The 19,531-nt window shown below is 45.1% G+C and overlaps 1 protein-coding gene across 5 annotated transcripts in view; it reads left to right on the forward strand.

The window, feature by feature from the left end:
* The first annotated feature begins 4,631 nt into the window (after window positions 1-4,631).
* Window positions 4,632-19,531, forward strand: part of kri1 (KRI1 homolog) — a 39,944-nt gene continuing 25,044 nt past the window's right edge. Inside the window, exons 1-8 of one of the 5 annotated variants that reach the window (XM_085971704.1) lie at window positions 4,632-4,782; window positions 6,246-6,319; window positions 6,907-7,012; window positions 10,544-10,652; window positions 11,425-11,473; window positions 13,647-13,696; window positions 15,537-15,636; window positions 17,550-17,627. In XM_085971704.1, coding sequence (XP_085827830.1) covers window positions 4,686-4,782; window positions 6,246-6,319; window positions 6,907-7,012; window positions 10,544-10,652; window positions 11,425-11,473; window positions 13,647-13,696; window positions 15,537-15,636; window positions 17,550-17,627 — 663 coding nt within the window. In that variant the 5' untranslated portion in view covers window positions 4,632-4,685. Of the gene's footprint in view, window positions 4,783-4,812; window positions 5,761-6,245; window positions 6,320-6,906; window positions 7,013-10,543; window positions 10,653-11,424; window positions 11,474-13,646; window positions 13,697-15,536; window positions 15,637-17,549; window positions 17,628-19,531 lie in introns of those variants that run through there. The other 4 variants (XM_085971705.1, XM_085971708.1, XM_085971710.1 and 1 more) reach the window with 4 other exon arrangements.

Raw genomic sequence — 19,531 nt, forward strand, 5'->3', positions numbered from 1 at the left:
GTGGGGGGAAATGAAAGAATTGTCACAAATCTTTGACTATTATCCATTACAAATATTATTGTCGGGATCTGGAACACTCGACCTGAAAAGCTGATTCCATAAATAATTTTAAAAGGGAGATGGACGGGTACTTGAGGATGAGGAACTGACAGGGTTACAGACGGGGATGTGGGACTAAACACGACTGATCTTTCAGAGAGCCGGCACAGGCATGATGGGCCGAATGGCCTCCTTCTGTGCTGTAAGTTTCTACGATTCTATGAACTTAAAGAGAAGAACTTTAAATTTGTAATTAAAAAAGATTTGTACTCCTCCCAGTAAAAAAAAACTTAACAGTAATACCACCGCACAATAGATAGCCACAGTGTGGTCCGATGCGGGGACAAACAGTTGCACAAATGCACACGAGTCCCTGATCTCAACTGGGCCTTGAAGGGCTGAGCAGGAACTGGGCACAGGCCCCACAAGGCAAGCTTTCGGCAAGTCACCTTGGACACCCACTTCTGCACTTTCTACCAACTTGTTACAGAACCAGGATCCCGACGGGTAACGGCTATAATAAGAGTAAGCATAGATCAATAGTGCTCCCATCATTTTCCCAATTATTCCTTCCTAGCATTACTTGAGTTTTAGCAGCAGATGACAATTATAAGATGCACCTTGCTCTTCCACTCTGGGCTTGTGATTGGGAGGAACACTTTGTGTGTGTGTGAGAGAGAGAGAGAGAGTGAGAAGTGCTTATTTTTGATATCAACAATCCCTCCCACTGCAAAAATTTAAATAATCTAGCACAAAGGAAGATAGTTGGAGGTCAATCCTCAGCCCCAGGACATCGCTGCAGGAGTTCCTCAGGGCAGTGCCCTAGGCCCAACCATCTTCAGCTGCTTCATCAATGACTTTCCCTCCAACATAAGGTCAGAAATGGGGATGTTCGCTAATGACTGCACAGTGTTCAGCGCCAATCGCAACTCCTCAGGTAATGAAGCAGTCCATGCCTGCATGCAACAAGACCTGCAGGACATTCAGGCCTGGGCTGATAAGTGGCAGGTAACATTCGCGCCACACAAGTGCCAGGCAACGACTCTCTCTAACAAGCGTGCGTCTAACCACCGCCCTTGACATTCAACGGCATCATCATCGCCGAATCCCCCACCATCAACATCCTGGGGGTCACCATTGACCAGAAACTTAACTGGACCAGCCACATAAATACTGTGGCAACAAGAGCAGGTCAGAGACTAGGTATTCTGTGGTGAGTGTCTCACCTCCTGGCTCCCCAAAGCCTTTCCACCATTTACAAGGCACAAGTCAGGAGTGTGATGCAATACTCTCCACTTGCCTGGATGAGTGCAGCTCCAACAACACTCAAGAAGCTCGACACCATCCAGGACAAAGCAGCCCGCTTGATTGGCACTCCATCCACCACCTTAAACATTCACTCCCTCCACCATCGGCGTACCGTGGCTGCAGTGTGTACCATCTACAAGATGCACTGCAGCAACTCGCCAAGGCTTCTTCGGCAGCACCTCCCAAACCGCGACCTCTTCCACCTAGAAGGACAAGGGCAGCAGGCACAGGGGAACACCACCACCTTCTCGAGGGCAATAAATGCTGGCCTTGCCAGTGACGCCCACATCCCATGAATGAATTAAAAAAAAATCTTCTTGCAGTAACCTCCGAAGCAAAAGTTCTTGCACCATTTATATGCATAGCAATAATCGCTGCACCATTTATTTACAGAGGAACAGTCACTGCACCATTTAGTTATTTTGCTATGATCACTGCAGCACAAATTAGGCAACCCATTGTGTGAAGTTAATAGAATATTAATTCAAGGTCAGTCAGGTCAGGAGGACAGATTTACATCCATGGAAACTACATTTTAAAAATATTTTAGAAAAGAAAAATCTCAAAGGGTGTGGTAAACATTTCCAACAGTCTATCGAGTAAATTAACAGGCAATTTTAACAGAGAGTTTAAAACCCAATTGGATGCTAGGCTGGGTGAGTTGGATTATAGGGGCAAGCTTGATGGGGTTTTCTCAAACCTGACTTTCTCTTGTGTTTCTTTCAACATTTTGATTGAAGAAAAGCCTTTTTGGAAAAGTGGACACATGGATGCAACTTGTCCCAAATCCCATTGACGTAAGAAAACTACTAGGCACTTGGTCTAAGCGTTAAACAAAGCTTTAATCAACTGTTTTACAACATGGAGGTCTAGTTGTGCCCTTCACTAGTTCCTGTTCAGAATGTCCTGCGCAAGCTGGGCCCGTGCCCGAGTTTTTATACTCTCCCTGGACAGTGCCAACCGCAGGCCGCTCAGTATTATTTCATAAGTCTTTCTTTCATGAATGACAGATTCATGTCACCCATCTGTCACATTGGTAAAATCTGATTCTGTCCTTTGTATGTGACGGCCCGCTGCTGATAACCCTGCAGAAAGTGTGTGTTATGTGTAGGCGCTGGGCAAGAGCAGGATCGAGCTTGGATACAATTCCCTCAATGCGAGTACAGCCTGCCGACACTCACCATCTCAACAACGTGTATTTAAAAGAAAGAAAGACTTGCATTTCTATAGCGCCTTTCACGACCACCGGACGTCCCAACATGCTTTACAGCCAATGAAGTACTTTTGAAGTGGAGTCACTGTTGTAATGTAGGAAACGCGGCAGCCAATTTGCACACAGCAAGCTCCCACAAACAGCAATGTGATAATGACCCAGATAATCTGTTTTTGTTATGTTGGTTGAGGGATAAACATTGGCCAGGACACCTTTAATATACAGCGCCTTTAATGTAGTAAAACATCCCAAGGCGCTTCACAGGAGCATTTCCAAACATAATCTGACACCGAACCACATAAGTAGATATTAGGGCAGTCAAAGAGGTAGGTTTTAAGGAGCATCTTAAAGGAGAGAGAGGTAGAGAGGCGGAGAGGTTTAGGGAGAGAATGCCAGAGCTTAGGGCCCAGGCAGCTGAAGGCATGGCCACCAATGGTGGAGCGATTAAATGGGGTATGGTAGTGTAGTGTAGTGGTTATTTTACTGGATTGTAAACCAAGAAGCCTGATTAATCCAACATAACATGAGTTCACAATCCCACCATGGCAGTTTAAGAATTTGAATTCAATTAAAAAAATTTGGAATTAAAAAAGCTGATATCAGTAAAAGTGTCCTTGAATCTGTTGGATTGTTGTAAAAACCCTGGTTCACTACTATCCTTTAGGGAAGTAAACCTGACTTATCTGGTCTCTACGTGACTCCAATCCACACACTGGTTGACTCTTAAGTGACTCAATGACTCAATAAGGTAACTATGGATAAGCAAGAAATACAGGCTTTGCCAGCAACACCCACGTCCCAAGAATGAATTAAAAAAAGGATAATGTCCATTTGGATGAGGTACTAGTGAGCTGTGCCTGTGGAACCGTACCCCAATAAGAATCAGCACGTTAAGGAGAAAATATATTAAAAGACTTGCATTTATATAGCAGCTCAGGACGTCCAGAGCACTTTACAGCCAGTGAAGTACTTTTTGGAGTGTAGTCACTGTTGCAATGTAGGAAAAGCAGCAGCCAATTTGCACACAGCAAGATCCCACAAACAGCAATTTAATAATGACCAGATAATCTGTTTTTAGTGATGCTGATTGAGGGATAAATATCGGCCAGGACACCAGGGAGAACTCCCCCGATTGTCCTCGAAATAGTGCCGTGGGATCTTTTACGTCCACCCGAGAGAGCAGACGCGGCCTTGGTTTTAACGTCTACATCCAAAAGACGGCACCTCCGACAGTGCAGCACTCCCTCAGCACTGCACTGGGAGCGTCAGCCTAGATATTTGTGCTCAAGTCTCTGGAGTGGGACTTCTGACTCGGAGGCAAGAGCACTACCAACTGAGTCTCAGATGACGGAGCTCAAAATCAACCTGAAACGTTAACTCTGTTTCTCTCTTCACAGATGCTGCCTGACCTGCTGAGTATCTCCAGCATTTTCTGTTTTTATTTCAGATTGCCAGCATCTGTAGTATTTTCTTTTTGTATCAGTATATATTAGTAACAGATTGCCAACCTACTTACAAATATGGAGTATTTACATAAGAACATAAGAAGTAGGAGCAGGAGTAGGCCATACGGCCCCTCGGGCCTGCTCCGCCATTCAATAGGATCATGGCTGATCCGAACCTAGACTCACGTCCACTTCCCTACCCTCTCCCGTAACCCCTTATTCCCTTATCAGCTAGGAAACTGTCTATCTCCGTTTTAAATTTATTTAATGTTGCAGCTTCCACAGCTCTCTGAGGTAGCAAATTCCATAGATTTACTACCCTCTGAGTGAAGAAGTTTCTCCTCATCTCAGTTTTGAAAGAGCAGCCCCTTATTCTAAGATTATGCCCCCTAGTTCTAGTCTCACCCATCAGTGGAAACATCCTCACCGCATTTTTTTTCGTTCATTTTTGTTTTTGAAGGAACTTAAAATCCATATTTTTGAAATAAATTGCATTGGAAATATCCACAATGAGCACTGGTAGTTTCCAATTGAGTTCAGGCAAGTCTGCTGCGTGAGGAAGGCTTTATAAGCACGTTTGTGTGGGTGTCCCTTTAAATGCTGCTGCGGCCCGTGATTGGTGGCTGGCCGCCTGTGACCCCTGGTCTCTGACCCGGCGGTGCTGGGGTCAGGCGGTGTGCATGGTAACAGCAATGGAGCCAGGCCCGGAGCTCAAAATCAACCAGCAGTTCGCCGGCCGGTACGAGAGGTACCGGCAGAAGGAGGAGCTGCAACGGCGTGAGTAGCCAGGCGTCGCCGCGGAGGGAGCGAGGGGAGGGTTCGGTGTGTGGCGGCACGGAGCCTGTTGGAGTAGGCTTCAGGCCCAAACCTTGACAGAATAATCTCACCTGATTCAATCAAACCACTGAAAATACTCAACACCTCACCTTAAAAAACAATGTCAATATCTACATAAAGAAAAAAATATATTAAAAAATACACACACCTATCTCTAGAGATAGATAGATACATATAGATAGTAAGTATATATATAGATCTCTATCTGTATATCTATTCTATGTATCTGTATATCTATTCTATCTATCTGTATATATCTATACAGCAGGCACCTCAAAGCACTGGAGAGGTACCACCAACGCTGCCTCCGCAAGATCCTGCAAATCCATTAGCAGGATAGGCGCACCAACGTCAGTGTTCCTGCTCAGGCCAACATCCCCAGCATCGAAGCTCTGACCACGCTCGATCAGCTCCGATGGACGGGTCACATTGTCCGCATGCCCGATACGAGACTCCCAAAACAAGCGCTCTACTCGGAGCTCCGGCACGGCAAGAGAGCCCCTGGTGGGCAGAGGAAACGCTTCAAGGACACCCTTAAAGCCTCCTTGAAAAAGTGCAACATCCCCACCGACACCTGGGAATCCCTGGCCCAAGACCGCACAAAGTGGAGGAGAAGCATCCGGGAAGGCGCCGAACACCTCGAGTCTCTTCGCCGGGAGCAAGTGGAAGCCAAGCGCAGGCAAGGCAAGGAGCGCACGTCAACCCAAGCACCCCACCCACCCGCCCCTTCAACCACCGTCTGCCCCACCTGTGACAGAGACTGTAGGTCCCGCATTGGACTCCTCAGTCACCTGCGAACTCATTTTTAACATGGAAGCAAGTTATCCTCAGTTCCGAGGGACTGCCTAAGAAGAAGAAGATCTATCTATCTGTATATATTTATCTGTATATCTATCTCTATCTCCACACCAATATATGGTAACTATCTCTATAGTAGAGATAAGTAATAAATATATGTATAATTAGAGATGGGTAATAAAATGTTACTTATGTGTTTATAAAATATGTTTATATATAGTCTGTGTATATAATATGGTAGAGAAAGGTTACATATTTTTACATACAAAAAAGGGGAAACAGTTTCACCCTATCTATTTTATCAAAACTCTTCGATGTAATGTCGCAGTACAACTTAATTAAGACTCATAGTTCACCTCGGTCATACGGGACATTTTTTGGCCTTTGTAGCTGAATTTCTTTAGTATTTGTAATATTACACGGTGCGATTTAACTGCTCTGTCGCCGATTGGCAATTAAATCAGTTAGCATTTATTTGAATCCGTCATAATATATAAATTTTTGGATGAATCTGCAGAATAAAAGGAAGAGAACATTTTCTGTTTTCAGATTTGTAGTTGGTCATTCTAAAGAAAACACTTCAGATCTTTCTATTTGATTTTCAGTGAAGGATCGCTATGGTGATGGGGCAGGTGAAGAAGATAGTTCCAGCTCCGAATCTGAGGATGAGAGTGAAGTGGTAAGTGCGAAACTTGGTTTTTCCTTCGCCAGCTCAATGGAAAAAAATATATATGTAAAAGGGAGAAAATTGCAGAAATGTACAGCAGCCTGTGAGAGAGGGAGGATGTTAATATTTCACAGGGGAGCCTTGGTCAGAACCGACTGCTCCAGTGACTTTCCAACATTTTCTGTTTTTATTTTGGACTGGTTGCATTTGAAGTACACCAATGTACTTTGTACCCTGCCTTGGTGGTTCCTGCAGCTTGTGTGTCTTCAATTCAGTCGACCCCACAAGGGTCTTTTCCCGGAGTGGACTCATCCCATCACCTAAAAGTGGCCACGACTGAACTAAGATTGGGAAAGTAATTCCTCCTTAACTAAAACTAGGAGGGTGTTACATTTCGTCCCAAACGAATGACCCGCTAACAAAGTAATTCTCAGAAATGTCAAGTTTCAAAGCCATGTTGTTTTAGGGGCGAGAATTTTTTTCCCCCACACCTGTGAGGCGGCTCCTGGTTTTGAAATCCAGGTCCGATCGAATCTGTCTGGCTGCTGATCTTCTCCATAAGTCTGTGCTGCTCAGCTCCCTCCGCATTTCTTTCAAAGGAAACTGACCCCAAACTGGACATGGAGTTCTACAGGACGTTATCTTTGTTGAAGAAGAAGGATCCCAAAATCTACCATAAAGATGCACAGTTTTACACGGCGCAAGGTGGGTGCAGTTGAGGTTTGAGTGGCAGATCGTACCTGCTTGGTTATTTTATTACTGCTGAGCAACTTCGAGTGCCTAAGTGTTGTGATAGTTCCCCCCACAGGGTGAATATCAGGCCGTCCAGGCAATGTTTCCCACATCCTCTGTTGAAGGAGTTCCAACCAATCTATGGCGCAGCTCTTTAACATACTACAGGAAACTTTTTTTTATCCGGCATCGACGGGACCGACGTGGTGCCAGTTCATCATAAAATTCCGGATAACTGAAAGCTATAGTAAAAGATATGGAGAGTTGAGAGCTCCGTATAAAGCAACAAACCCTGTTGCTTAGCAACAGATTCAGAACAATGGCCACAAGTTCCAAGCGTCTCTGTAGCTTAGCAACAGCTGCAGCCACACCCTTGCACAGCAACAGATTGAGGAAGGCAAGTAGAATATGAAGTAAAACTTACCTGAACCTACTCCTGAATTTTGCCGGTTAACCGAGATTTCCGGTTATTTAGGTGCCGGTAAATCGAAAGTTTCCTGTACCATCACACCCATCGTCGCCGATCTACATTGGCTACCGGTCCGCCAATGCTTCAGTTTTTAAATTCTCATCCCCGTTTTCAAATCCCTCCATGGCCTCGCTCCTCCCTATCTCTATAACCTCCTCGGCCTCTTGTGCATCCCCCACTCCCTTCGCCCCACCATTGACGGCCATGCTTTCAGCCGCCTAGGCTCTCAGCTTTAGAATTTTCTCCCTAAACCTCTCTCTTTTCCCCTCCCTCCTTTCTCCTTCTTTAAGGCCCCCCCCTAAAACTTCCCTCTTTGATCACAGTTTTACCCAACCATCCTAATATCTCCTCCTTTGGTTTAATGTCCTAATTCTTGTCTAATTATGCTTCTGTGAAGTGCCTTAGGCCATTTTCCTATGTTAAAGTTGCTATATAAATGCAGGTGGTTGTTTATGGTATTTTGCCCCGTGTTATGGACCAAAAAAAACTTTATATAGCACCTTTCACAATCTCAGGATATACCAAAGTGCTTCACAGCCAATGAATTACTTTTAAAGTACAGTCACTGTTGTTATGTATGCAAACAACTGCCAATTTGTACACAGCAAGCTTTCTCAAACAGCAACAAGATGGATGACCAGATACACTGTTTTGGTGGTGTTGGCTGAAGGATAAATATTGTCCAGGACACTGGAAAGAACTACTCTGTTCTTCGTCGAATAATTCCGTGGACTCTTTTGCATCCGTCTGAGACAGGGCCTTGTTTAACGTCTCGTCCGAAAGACGGCACCTTTGCCAATTAAGCACTCCCTCAGTACTACACTGATGTGTCAGCCTAGATTATGTGTTCAAGTCCTGGAGTGGGGCTTGAACCCATGAATATCTAACTCCTGAGAGAGTGCTACCACTGAGCCAAGGCTGACACTTTTTGCGGAGCCTATGCAAGCGATGGTTATTCAGCCATGTAGGTATCAAACTAGGAATCACTTTAATCACTATTATGGGTACAGCAGCATAGTCGTTCTGTTACTGGACTAGTAACCCAGACTTTTACTTGTACTTCTTGCAATCTAGTATTACTGTATTCGCTGCTCACGATGCGGTCTCCTCTACATTGGGGAGACCAAACGCAGATCGGGTGACCGCTTTGCGGAACACCTCCGCTCAGTCCACAAGCGTGGCCCCGAGCTTCCGGTCGCCTGTCACTTTTAATTCTCCCCTCCACTCCCACTCTGATCTCTCTGTCCTCGGTCTCTTACACTGTTCCAACGAAGCTCAACGTAAGCTCGAGGAACAGCACCTCATCTTTCTATTAGGCACTTTACAGCCTTCTGGGCTCAACATGGAGTTCAACAATTTCAGACTATAAATTGGCCCCAGTATTTCTTTATACAGGAAACTTTTGATTTACCGGCACCTAAATAACCGGAAATCTCGGTTAACCGGCAAAATTCAGGAGTAGGTTCAGGTAACTTTTATTACTTGCCTTCCTCCATCTGTTGCTGTGCAAGGGTGTGGCTGCAGCTGTTGCTAAGCTACAGAGACGCTTGCAACTTGTGGCCATTGTTCTGAAGCAACAGGGTTTGTTGCTTTATACGGAGCTCTCGGCTCCGTATCTTTTACTATAGCTTTCGGTTATCCGGAATTTTTGATGAGCCGGCACCACGTCGGTCCCGTCCGTGCCGGATAAAAAAATGTTTCCTGTATATATTTTTCCCCCTTGTTTCCTCAAATGGTAGCTGTTAATGTTGCTGCCATCATCCAGAGCCATCTTTTATTTCTTAACTTGTCCCATTATCTCTCCTTTTGCCTTGCACTATCCTCCCTTTTGTCATCTCTCCTGCCTTCCATCCCATCACAGACCTTCCCTTTGTTCTTTCCTCCCCTCCTCCCTGCCTCTGCTTAAAAATCTCTCCTCCCTAACCTTTTCCAGTTCTGACGAAGGGTTCGACCCAAAACATTGACTCTGTTTTTCTCTCCTCGATGCTGCCTGACCTGCTGAGTGTTTCCAGCCCTTTCTGCTGTTATTTCAGATTTCCAACATCTGCAGTATTTTGCTAGTGTAGTAATCCAGAGGCCTGGACTAACGATCCAGAGACATGAGTTTAAATCCCACCACAGCAGCTGGGGAATTTAAATTCAATTAAATAAATCTGGAATAAAAAGCTAGTATCAGTAATGGTGGATTGTCGTAAAAACCCATCTGATTCACTAATGTCCTTTAGGGATGGAAATCTGCCGCCCTTACCCGGTCTGGCCGGTGTGTGACTCCAGACCCCACAGCAATGTGGTTGACTCTTAACTGCCCTCTGAAATGGGTAATTAGGGATGGGCATTGCCAGCGTCGCCCATATCCCGTGAATGAATACTTTTTTTAATATAATGCTTCCAGAACACCTGTAACCAAAATGTAGTAACCAAATGTGAGTATCACTGGTAAGCAAGCTCTTAATGTCTCTCAATCTCTCCTACTTTCTATCCCATCACTGACCTTCCCTTTTGTTCTTTCATCCCCTCCCCCTTTTCCCAGCCCCTAAACTTGCTTTCCATTTCCTGCTTTTTTTCTCAGTTCTGACGAAGGGCCATCGACCTGAAACGTTGACTCCGTTTCTCTCTCCACCGATGCTGCCCTGGCCTGCTGAGTTTTTCCAGCGTTTTCTGTTGTTATTTCCGAAAATATTTGGTTGAGCTGTACACCTGTCTACATTTACCCAACAGCAGAAAATGCCAGAAGTGTCCAGATCTAGAAGAGAATGGCATGTAATGCCTTGAGCGACGCGAGACCCTTTGTTCTGATGAAGGTCTCCACCCAAAATATTAACCTGTCTTTCTCTCTTTCGCCACGGACAGACCGGCTGCGCAATTGAAGCAATTATTTCTTTATAAACTTCAGTTTTCCATTTTTTTCCCTCATGAATATTTCACATGAATTGGCCCCGGGGGGTGGGAGAGGGGGGGGAAACGGGAGAGAAAGGTGGGAAAGCGATGCAGCTACTGAAAGGGACCCGAGTGTAACTTCCCAAACCCTCTATTAGCAGAGTCCAGCCAAGAAGGGGACGAGGAAAGCGCCGCGAATAAAAAGAAAAAGGAAAAACCTATGTACCTGAAGGATTATGAAAGGAAGGTCATTCTTGAGAAGGAGGGGTAAGTCATATTTGGTGAATATGTAGAAACTGTGGCGTGTTTTCTGTACTAACGTGCATTTTGGGCCAGCTACCATCTTTGTCTCTTAACTTCATTCATATGGCTGGTGCTTGAAGCCACTTCTGGGCGGAATCCCTCTTTTGCCTGTTGTTCTCTATAATTAATGGATTGTCGTAAAAACCCACCTGATTCACGAATGTCCTTTAGGGAAGGAAATCTGTCGCCCTTACCCAGTCTGGCCTATATGTGACTCCAGACCCCACAGCAATGTGGTTGACTCTTAACTGCCCTCTGAAATGGGTAATTAGGGATGGGCATTGCCAGCGTCGCTCAAATTCCGTGAATGAATAGTTAAAAAAAAAATATAATGCTTCCAGTGCACCTGTAACCAAAATGTAGTAACCAAATGTGGAAAAAATGCATGTTTCAAAGCCGTGCGTTCCCGTGATTCCATTAGAGTGTGGTCACTTATGGGAAAGGAATGGGTGGCTCTCCCGTTTACGTTAGAAGAGGAATTTCACCCTCTTTAGGTCGTCTCATTGAGCCTTTGCCACTCTGCTTGTTGGGGCACTCTGCCCTGGGATGGAGTGTCCTATTTGGGGGAGGAGTCGCACGTTCGACTGACCCAAGTTTTCAATTGGTACACACTACTTCAGTACGCAAAGTAACGTTGATTTTTGCCATTATGTTTGTGAGATTTGGGCGACCAGAGCAATATGACGGGCGCCCTTTTTTTGTTTCTTTCCTAAAATAACTTCTTTTTATTGCAAAGGAAATATGAAGATGAAGAGAGTGACGAGGACTCGAGAGTTAAAATCGAGGTAAGAGAGCAGCGAGTTGTTTTATTTTGTGTGTTTGTGTGGGTCGCGCTACTGTCGCAAGGAGCGGCCTGTCTTGCATAGAAACATAGAAGATAGGAGCAGGAGTAGGCCATTCGGCCCCTCGAGCCTGCTCCGCCATTCAATGTGATCATGGCTGATCATCCAAATTCAGTACCCGGTCCCTGCTTTCTCCCCATATCCCTTGATCCCTTTAGTCTTAAGAAATATATCCAACTCCTTCTTGAATATATTTAATGAATTGGCCTCAACTGTCTTCTGTGGTAGAGAATTCCACAGGTTCACCACTCTCTGGGTGAAGAAATTCCTCCTCATCTCTGTCCTAAATGGCTTACTCCTTATCCTTAGACTGTGACCCCTGGTTCTGGACTCCCCCGCCATCGGGAACAGCCTTCCTGCATCTAGTCTGTCCAGTCCTGTTAGAATTTTATAAGTTTCAATGAGATCCCCTCTTATTCTTCTAAACTCCAGCGAATATAAGCCCAATCGACCCAATCTCTCCTCCTACGTCATTCCTGCCATTCTTATGGGGGATTATATATGTGCTGCTTGTGTGTTGAGTTGTGTGACTACTGCACCCTTTTTTGATTGCTTTTCTCCCTCCGATGTAGTGTGGCCACGGGGGGGAGGAGGAGCGAGGGATAAACCTGGAACTCTGGTTCAGAATTATCAGTGGTTTTCAAAAATTCTGTAACGTTAAGCGTACAAATTACAGGAAACTCTCTATTTACTGGCACCTAAATAACCGGAAATCTCTGTTAACCGGCAAAATTCAGGAGTAGGTTCAGGTAAGTTTTATTTCATATTACAGTAGTGGCCGTTCCTGGATCTGTGGCTGTGTAACCGGGGTTCCTGCACTTGACAGGACGCTTGGTCTGTGGCCGGGGTTCCTGCACCTGTTGCTAAGCAACAGGGAAGCCTGGATTTGTTGCTGTGTACGGAGCTCTCGTACCTTTTACTATACCTCTCTGTAATCTGGACTTTTTGATAAACAGCACCACGCCGGTCCCGTCGGTGCTGGATAAAAAAGAGTTTCCTGTAACTGACCACTTGGGAGCATTATCTAGGAGCAGAATCTGTGCTGAGTCTGTGGAACTGTTTGATGGCTCGTGTCAGCTGACTGCCTATCACAAAGTCTGGTTGCTAGAGGTGGGTTTGGAAAGGTGGAGGGGAAAAAGGGTCAATTTCCCCTGCCCTGTTTTGCAATTCTCTCCCCTTCCTTTTCCCCAGAGGCACTAACTTAATAACAGCAACTTGCATTTATATAACGCCTGCCGTCCGTGCACGTGCACCTTTCAGTAAGGATTGTTGGGCATCTCTCTGGCTGATGTACTTTTCTGCTACGTGGCCAAAGTCACTTGCAGCCTTCCCGCTGAGATCAGCTAGTTCAGCAAAGACTAGGATCCGAGCCTGTGATCGTTCGGTCGCTGGCACTTTACACAGCGGTACCTTTACCCACCGCGGCTCAGTGGGTAGCACTCTCACCTCGGTGTCCGAAGGTTGTGGGTTCAAGTCCCACTCCAGCGACTTGAGCACAAAAATATAGGCTGACGTTCCCAGTGCAGTGCTGAGGGAGTGCCGCACTGTCGGAGGTGCCATCTTTTGGATGAGACGTTAAACCGAGGCCCCGTCTGCTCTCTCGGGTAGATGTAAAAGATCCCATGGCATTATTTCGAAGAAGAGTAGGGGAGTTCTCCCTGGTGCCCTGCCCAATATTTATCCCTCAATCAACATCACAAAAAAAAACAGATTCTCTGATTGTTATCACATTGCTGTTTGTGGGAGCTTGCTGTGCGCAAATTGGCTGCTGCGTTCCCCACATTGCAACACTGACTACAATTCAATAGTACTTCATTGGCTGTAAAGCGCTTTGGGACGTCTGGTGGTTATGAAAGGCGCTATAGAAATGTAAGTCTTTCTTTCATTACTAGGCCATGGGAGCTCATTGATTTTATAAAACAGGTTTTAGTACCTTTAAAAGCAGGAGTACTTTCCAATGAACATTTCAGTAATGTTGCCCTCAAAGCTTTCAATGTTGTAGGAAGCCCAAGAAGTCTTTGTTAAGCATTGTTCTAAATGTGTCTGTTCGCATATAGGATTGTTACTTTCCTTTGCATTCATGATGGTGACAGATATTGTTGGATCTTGATTTCAGAGAGCAACATCCCCCAGTTATATGGAGGAACAGAAACAACTGCGAGAAAAGTGAGTATATAGCAGACTAGTCCTTGGGACAAGCATTGCTTGAATACACTATAGAATTTTCCTAGTTCGTTCATCGAATTGCTGTTTCCAGTCCAAGAACCATCCTTTTACCCCTACTCTTTGCTTTCTGCCCTTTGACCATCTTTCTGTCCAAGTGGGCACATTCCTCTTAATTCCACATGCCATTGTCTTTGCCATAAGTCCTGGCCAATATTTATCCCTCAATCAACATCACTAAAACAGATTATCTGGTCATTATCACATTGCTGTTTGTGGGAGCTTGCTGTGCGCAAATTGACTGCCGCGTTTCCTACATTACAACATTGACTGTACTTCGTTGGCTGTAAAGCGCTTTGGAACATCCGGTGGTTGTGAAAGTCACTATATAAATGCAAGTCTTTCTTTATGTGATACTTTATTGGATATTTTTAAAAATCCATATACACCGCATCCACCTCATTTTCTTTATCGGTCCTCCGTGGCATTTCTTCAATGTATTCTATATGGTTGGTCAAGACCTTTTTTTTAGAAATTTGCCTTGACTGGCCCTGATTTAACTCCTGTTTCTCCAAGTGTCTGGTAATTTTTATCCTATATGATCAAATCGAGGCAGTTAACTGACCAGGAAGGCTAACTGCCCCATAATTTCTTGCTTTATCCCGTCTCCCTTTGTTGCTGTTCTCCAGAACTCTGCCACATATTTTGAAAGATTACAGTCCGAGCCTGCACTATTTCTTTCCTAGCTAGGTTACAAACTTTTTTGTTTTTTTAAATAAAGCCTTAAGCGCGAGAGTTGTGCCACATGAAACACTACAAATCTTATCGGCTGTTAAAATCCATGCTTTAAAAAAAAAAAAAAAAAAAAAAAAATCCTGACCTTGGCTTTTAATTTTCTTTAATTGTTCTGGATTTTGTGTTCAACTTGGTTGCAAATATCAATGATACGGAGGGGAACTGCCTTGCACACTGTCATGGTCAAGTTATGCAGGTTGGATAGACGCAACGCTCATGTCCTATGCTGGGTAAAGCGCCCTTTACACTGTTCAAAGAATCACAGACTGATAGGAATAGGAGGAGGCCATTTAGCCCCTTAAGCCTGTTCCGCCATTCAATGAGATCATGACTGATCTGTGACCTAACTCCATATATCCCTTAATACTTTTGGTTAACAAAAATCTATGATTCTCTGATTTTAAAATTAACAATTGACCTACCACAACTACCATTTGCGGCAGAGCTCCAAACTTCTACCATCCTTTACGTGTAGCAGTGTTTCCTATCTTCACGCCTAAAAGACCTGGCTCTAACTTTTAATCTATGTCCCCTAATCCTAGACTCCCCAACTAGCGGAAACAGGGTAGCTGGAGAGAAGCTATCAAGTTCCCCTTAATATCTTGAAAGCTTTGATCAAATCACCCCTTAATCTTCTAAATTCCAGGGAATACAACCCTAGTTTGAGTAATCTCTCCTCGTAACTTAATCCTTGGAGTTCAGGTATCATTCTGGTAAATCTACGCTGTATTCCTCCAAGGCCAATATGTCCTTACTAAGGTGTGGTTAGACCGGAACTGAACACACTACTCCATGTCTGGTCTAACCAGGGCAGAAGGAGGCCCATCATGCCTGTGCAAGCTATACAAAGTGGGAGCTCATATCACCAAGTTGGGACCCTTCCAGTTGGCCGAGACAGGAGACTTCCATTGCCTCAGTGGTCTGAGCAGGATTCAGGCAGCGATTAGAGGGAAGAGACTCTGCACTAACCCATTATGCCTTCAAATTGAATGTTGTAATGCTTGTTGCTTAGTTTTTCTTGCTGATTGTTGTTCTGAATTTTCTGTAGTTTTCGTAAGTTTGTTGAAGACAGCGACGAGGACAGCGAGGGCGGGAACGACGGCGGCTTTGGTTTTCTGAAACCGCGGATGAAATCCAAAGAGGAGAAGGTATTTAATTTTTCCTCCATTGCTGGTTTCTATGCGGCACACACTCTGTCTGGGAAGATGATGAGCCTGGGGCAGTGCCTGTCACCACACCCATTATTAACGGAAGTGTATTTTTTTGTGTGGTGAGTGATTTATTTTGCTCAGTTCTGCATTTTTATTGTTGCCTTAACTCTTTATGCAAAATTGCAGTACTTCCACATCAACATGCAGTGTGTAGAAATACGTGGGATTTGTTACATTATGTCCAGTGTTCCCTCTAATTTTTTTTGTTTTGGTGCGCAGTCCCATTAAATTTCCCGAATGTGCAGTATAGAAACATAGAAACATAGAAGATAGGAGCAGGAGTCGGCCATTCGGCCCCTCGAGCCTGCTCCGCCATTCAATGCAATCATGGCTGATCATCCAAATTCAGTACCCTGTCCCTGCTTTCTCCCCATATCCCTTGATCCCCTTAGCCTTAAGAAATATATCCAACTCCTTCTTGAATATATTTAATGAATTGGCCTCAACTGTCTTCTGTGGTAGAGAATGCCACAGGTTCACCACTCTCTGGGTGAAGAAATTCCTCCTCATCTCAGCCCTAAATGGCTTACCCCTTATCCTTAGACTGTGACCCCTGGTTCTGGACTCCCCGGCCATCGGGAACATCCTTCCAGCATCTAGTCTGTCTAGTCCTGTTAGAATTTTATAAGTTTCAATGAGATCCCCTCTCATTCTTCTAAACTCTAGCAAATATAAGCCCAATCGACCCAATCTCTCCTCATACGTCATTCCTGCCATCCCAGGTATCAGTCTGGTGAATCTTCACTGCACTCCCTCCATGGCAAGAACATCCTTCCTCAGATAAGGCGACCAAAACTGCACACAATACTAAGGTGTGGTCTCACCAAGGCCCTGTACAACTGCACCAAGACATCCTTGCTCTTGTACTCGAAACCTCTCGCTATGAAGGCCAGCATACCATTTGCTGCCTTAATCACCTGCTGCACCTGCATGCTTACCTTCAGCGACTGGTGCACAAGGACACCCAGGTCTCGTTGCACTTCCCCTTTTCCCAATCTATTGCAGTTCAGATAATAGTCTGTCTTCCTGTTTTTGCCACCAAAGTGGATAACCTCGCATTTATCCACATTATACTGCATCTGCCCAATCACCCAACCTGTCCAAATCATACTGGAGTTTCTCTGCATCCTCCTCACAGCACACACGCCACCCAAGTTTGTGTCGTCTGCAAACTTGGAGATATTACATCTAGTTCCCTCGTCTAGATCATTAATATATATTGTGAATGACTGGGGTCCTTGCACCGATCCCTGCGGTACCCCACTAGTCACTGCCTTCTACTTGGAAAAAGACCCGTTTATTCCAACGACAGCAGCTGGCGAGCGGCTTGCGCGGGAATGCCCGATACGCGGCCGCGCCCCTTCGGGTGAACGTTGGTTATGTCCCATCGCTACCTATTGTCAGTGTAACATTGCAACTAGGGGAGAACAATGAAATGAGGCAAAAAACGGGACAATCCCTTCTGCTCCTTCATAAAATAATGCCTCAACTTTCAATACCCTGATCGTGTGGGTTTTGGGGTCAGTGCCGATATCGGTGACGTGGGTAACCTTGGCTCTTTTCTCAGGAGCGCTGTTTAAAATCGGGAGGCCGCAATGTAAAATTTATGACTGCGTTTTCCGATGAAACTGCCGAGGAGCCAGGCTAGAAACCTTCCAAGGGAGAAAACGAGCATTCTGTTCCCCTCTGCTCAATCTGAGCAAGAGCTATCGCTTCAGAGCTGCCGAGTGACTTTTTAAAATTTCCGGCTGTGCACATTTTCATTTGCAGCCCGTGGCAGTGCCGTGGATAAGGTTGCGCACGGTGATTTTACCAATAATAATGATCAATCATGTGTTGTGCTTTCAAAGGAAAAAGAGGAAGAGTCCTACATCAACTGGCTGAAGGGGCAGAAGGATTTACAAGAGAAGGAGGAGCTGCAAGACATGGTGAGTACTTTCGATTCAGTTACCATTTATAAGAATGTAAGAAATAAGAGTTCGGCCCTTCGAGCCTGCTCCACCATTCAATAAGATCATGGCTGATCTTCTACCTCAACTCCACCATCCCGCCCTATCCTCATACCCCTTGATTTCCTTCGTATCCAAAAACCTATCGATCTCTGTCTTGAATATACTCAACGACTCGGCATCCACAGCCCTCTAGGGTAGAGAATTTCAAAGATTCACCACCCTCTGAGTGAAGAAATTTCTCCTCATCTCAGTCCTAAATGGCCGACCACCTTATTCGGAGACTGTGACCCCTGGTTCTAGGGTAGCTGGGGCCTCGGTTTAACGGCACCTCCGACAGTGTGGCACTCCCTCCGTACTGTCCGCCTAGGTTTTTGTGCTCGCGTCTCTGGAGTGGAACTTCAACCCACGACCTTCTGACTCCGAGTCACGGCTGCCGCCTAAACACAATCCGTCCAACATGGGGCTCGAACCCACTACCCTGAGATTAAGAGTCGCATCCTCTACCGACCGAGCTAACTGGGCTTATATAATCTCTCCCCGTCGGGGAATTGAACCCTGGAAAGCGGGCATGCGAGGATAGAATCTGACTAGACTTGCACATAATGAATGGCCACAGTGACTGGCGGGCTGCTAGCACTTAATGGAACTGTAACTTGGCAAATCCGTACCTTCAGGAGAGATTGGTGGGGTTAAAGAAGTAATGTGCCAATAAATTAAAAAAAGCCCTGCTGTTGTAACTTCTTACAGTTTAACACAGTAGTACAGTAACTTAATTTATAGAGTGTTGTGCACAGCTGCTCATAGCCCAGAGACGTTTATAATTACCCTGAACAAAGTGACGTAAGAAAACTACTAGGCACTTGGTCTAAGCGTTAAACAAAGCTTTTAATCAACTGTTTTACAACATGGAGGTCTAGTTGTGTCCTTCACTAGTTCCTGTTAAGAATGTGCTGCGCAAGCTGGGCCCATGCCCGAGTATTTATACTCTCCCTGGACAGCGCCACCCGCAGGCTGCTCAGTATTATTTCATAAGTCTTTCTTTCATGAATGACTGATTCACGTCACAAAGCACAATAATAAAGCTTGAATAATCCCAGTGATTAGATCTGTAATTTCCTGTGCTCGGAATGCTTTGACACACAGGAGTTTCTGTCCTGTGAGGACTTCCCATTGTTGACTGCGCGTTTGTTAACGCCACCAGGTTTTTGCATCTCCCTTGTGCGTTAACGATTGGTTGCACTGGCTCTATTTAGAAACAATGGATCTCTTGATGTCAGCAAGTGCCATTGACTCGCCACGGCTAGACCTATTACCAGACTCGGGAGGGTTTCATCAATGCCCAGGCCAAATCTTAATCCTCAAAATGACCCTACCAATATCATTTTGTCTGAAAACTGACTGCCCTCTAATTCCACTGGTGAATTATCTTTTACAAATGAACCATTTGAACTCTTTTTGAAACAAGTGACTTTGAAGGGTAGTTTTTTTTTTAAAAGTTTGTGTTGAAGCAGTTAATTTAACTTTCGTCTGGCCTTTTTTCTTCCCTCCCACGTGGCAGCTGTCCTTCATTCTGCTAGTGCCATTCACACTTCATCCAGAGCCATCCTTTGTTCCTTTACCTGTCCCATTACCACCTCCTCTCGCCTTGAATATCTCTTAATATCTCTAATCTCTCCTGCCTTCTATCCTATCACAGACCTTCCCTTTTGTTCTTTCATCCCCTCCCCCTTTTCCCAGCCCCTAAACTTGCTTTAAAATCTGTCCCCTTTCCTGCTTTTTTTTTCTCAGTTCTGACGAAAGGTCATCGACCTGAAACGTTGACTCCGTTTCTCTCTCTCCACGGATGCTGCCCTGGCCTGCTGTGTTTTTCCAGCCTTTTC

This window comes from Somniosus microcephalus, chromosome 31, assembly GCF_052327205.1.
Source record: "Somniosus microcephalus isolate GS21.2 chromosome 31, FLI_Smic_1.0, whole genome shotgun sequence".
NCBI lineage: Eukaryota > Metazoa > Chordata > Chondrichthyes > Squaliformes > Somniosidae > Somniosus > Somniosus microcephalus.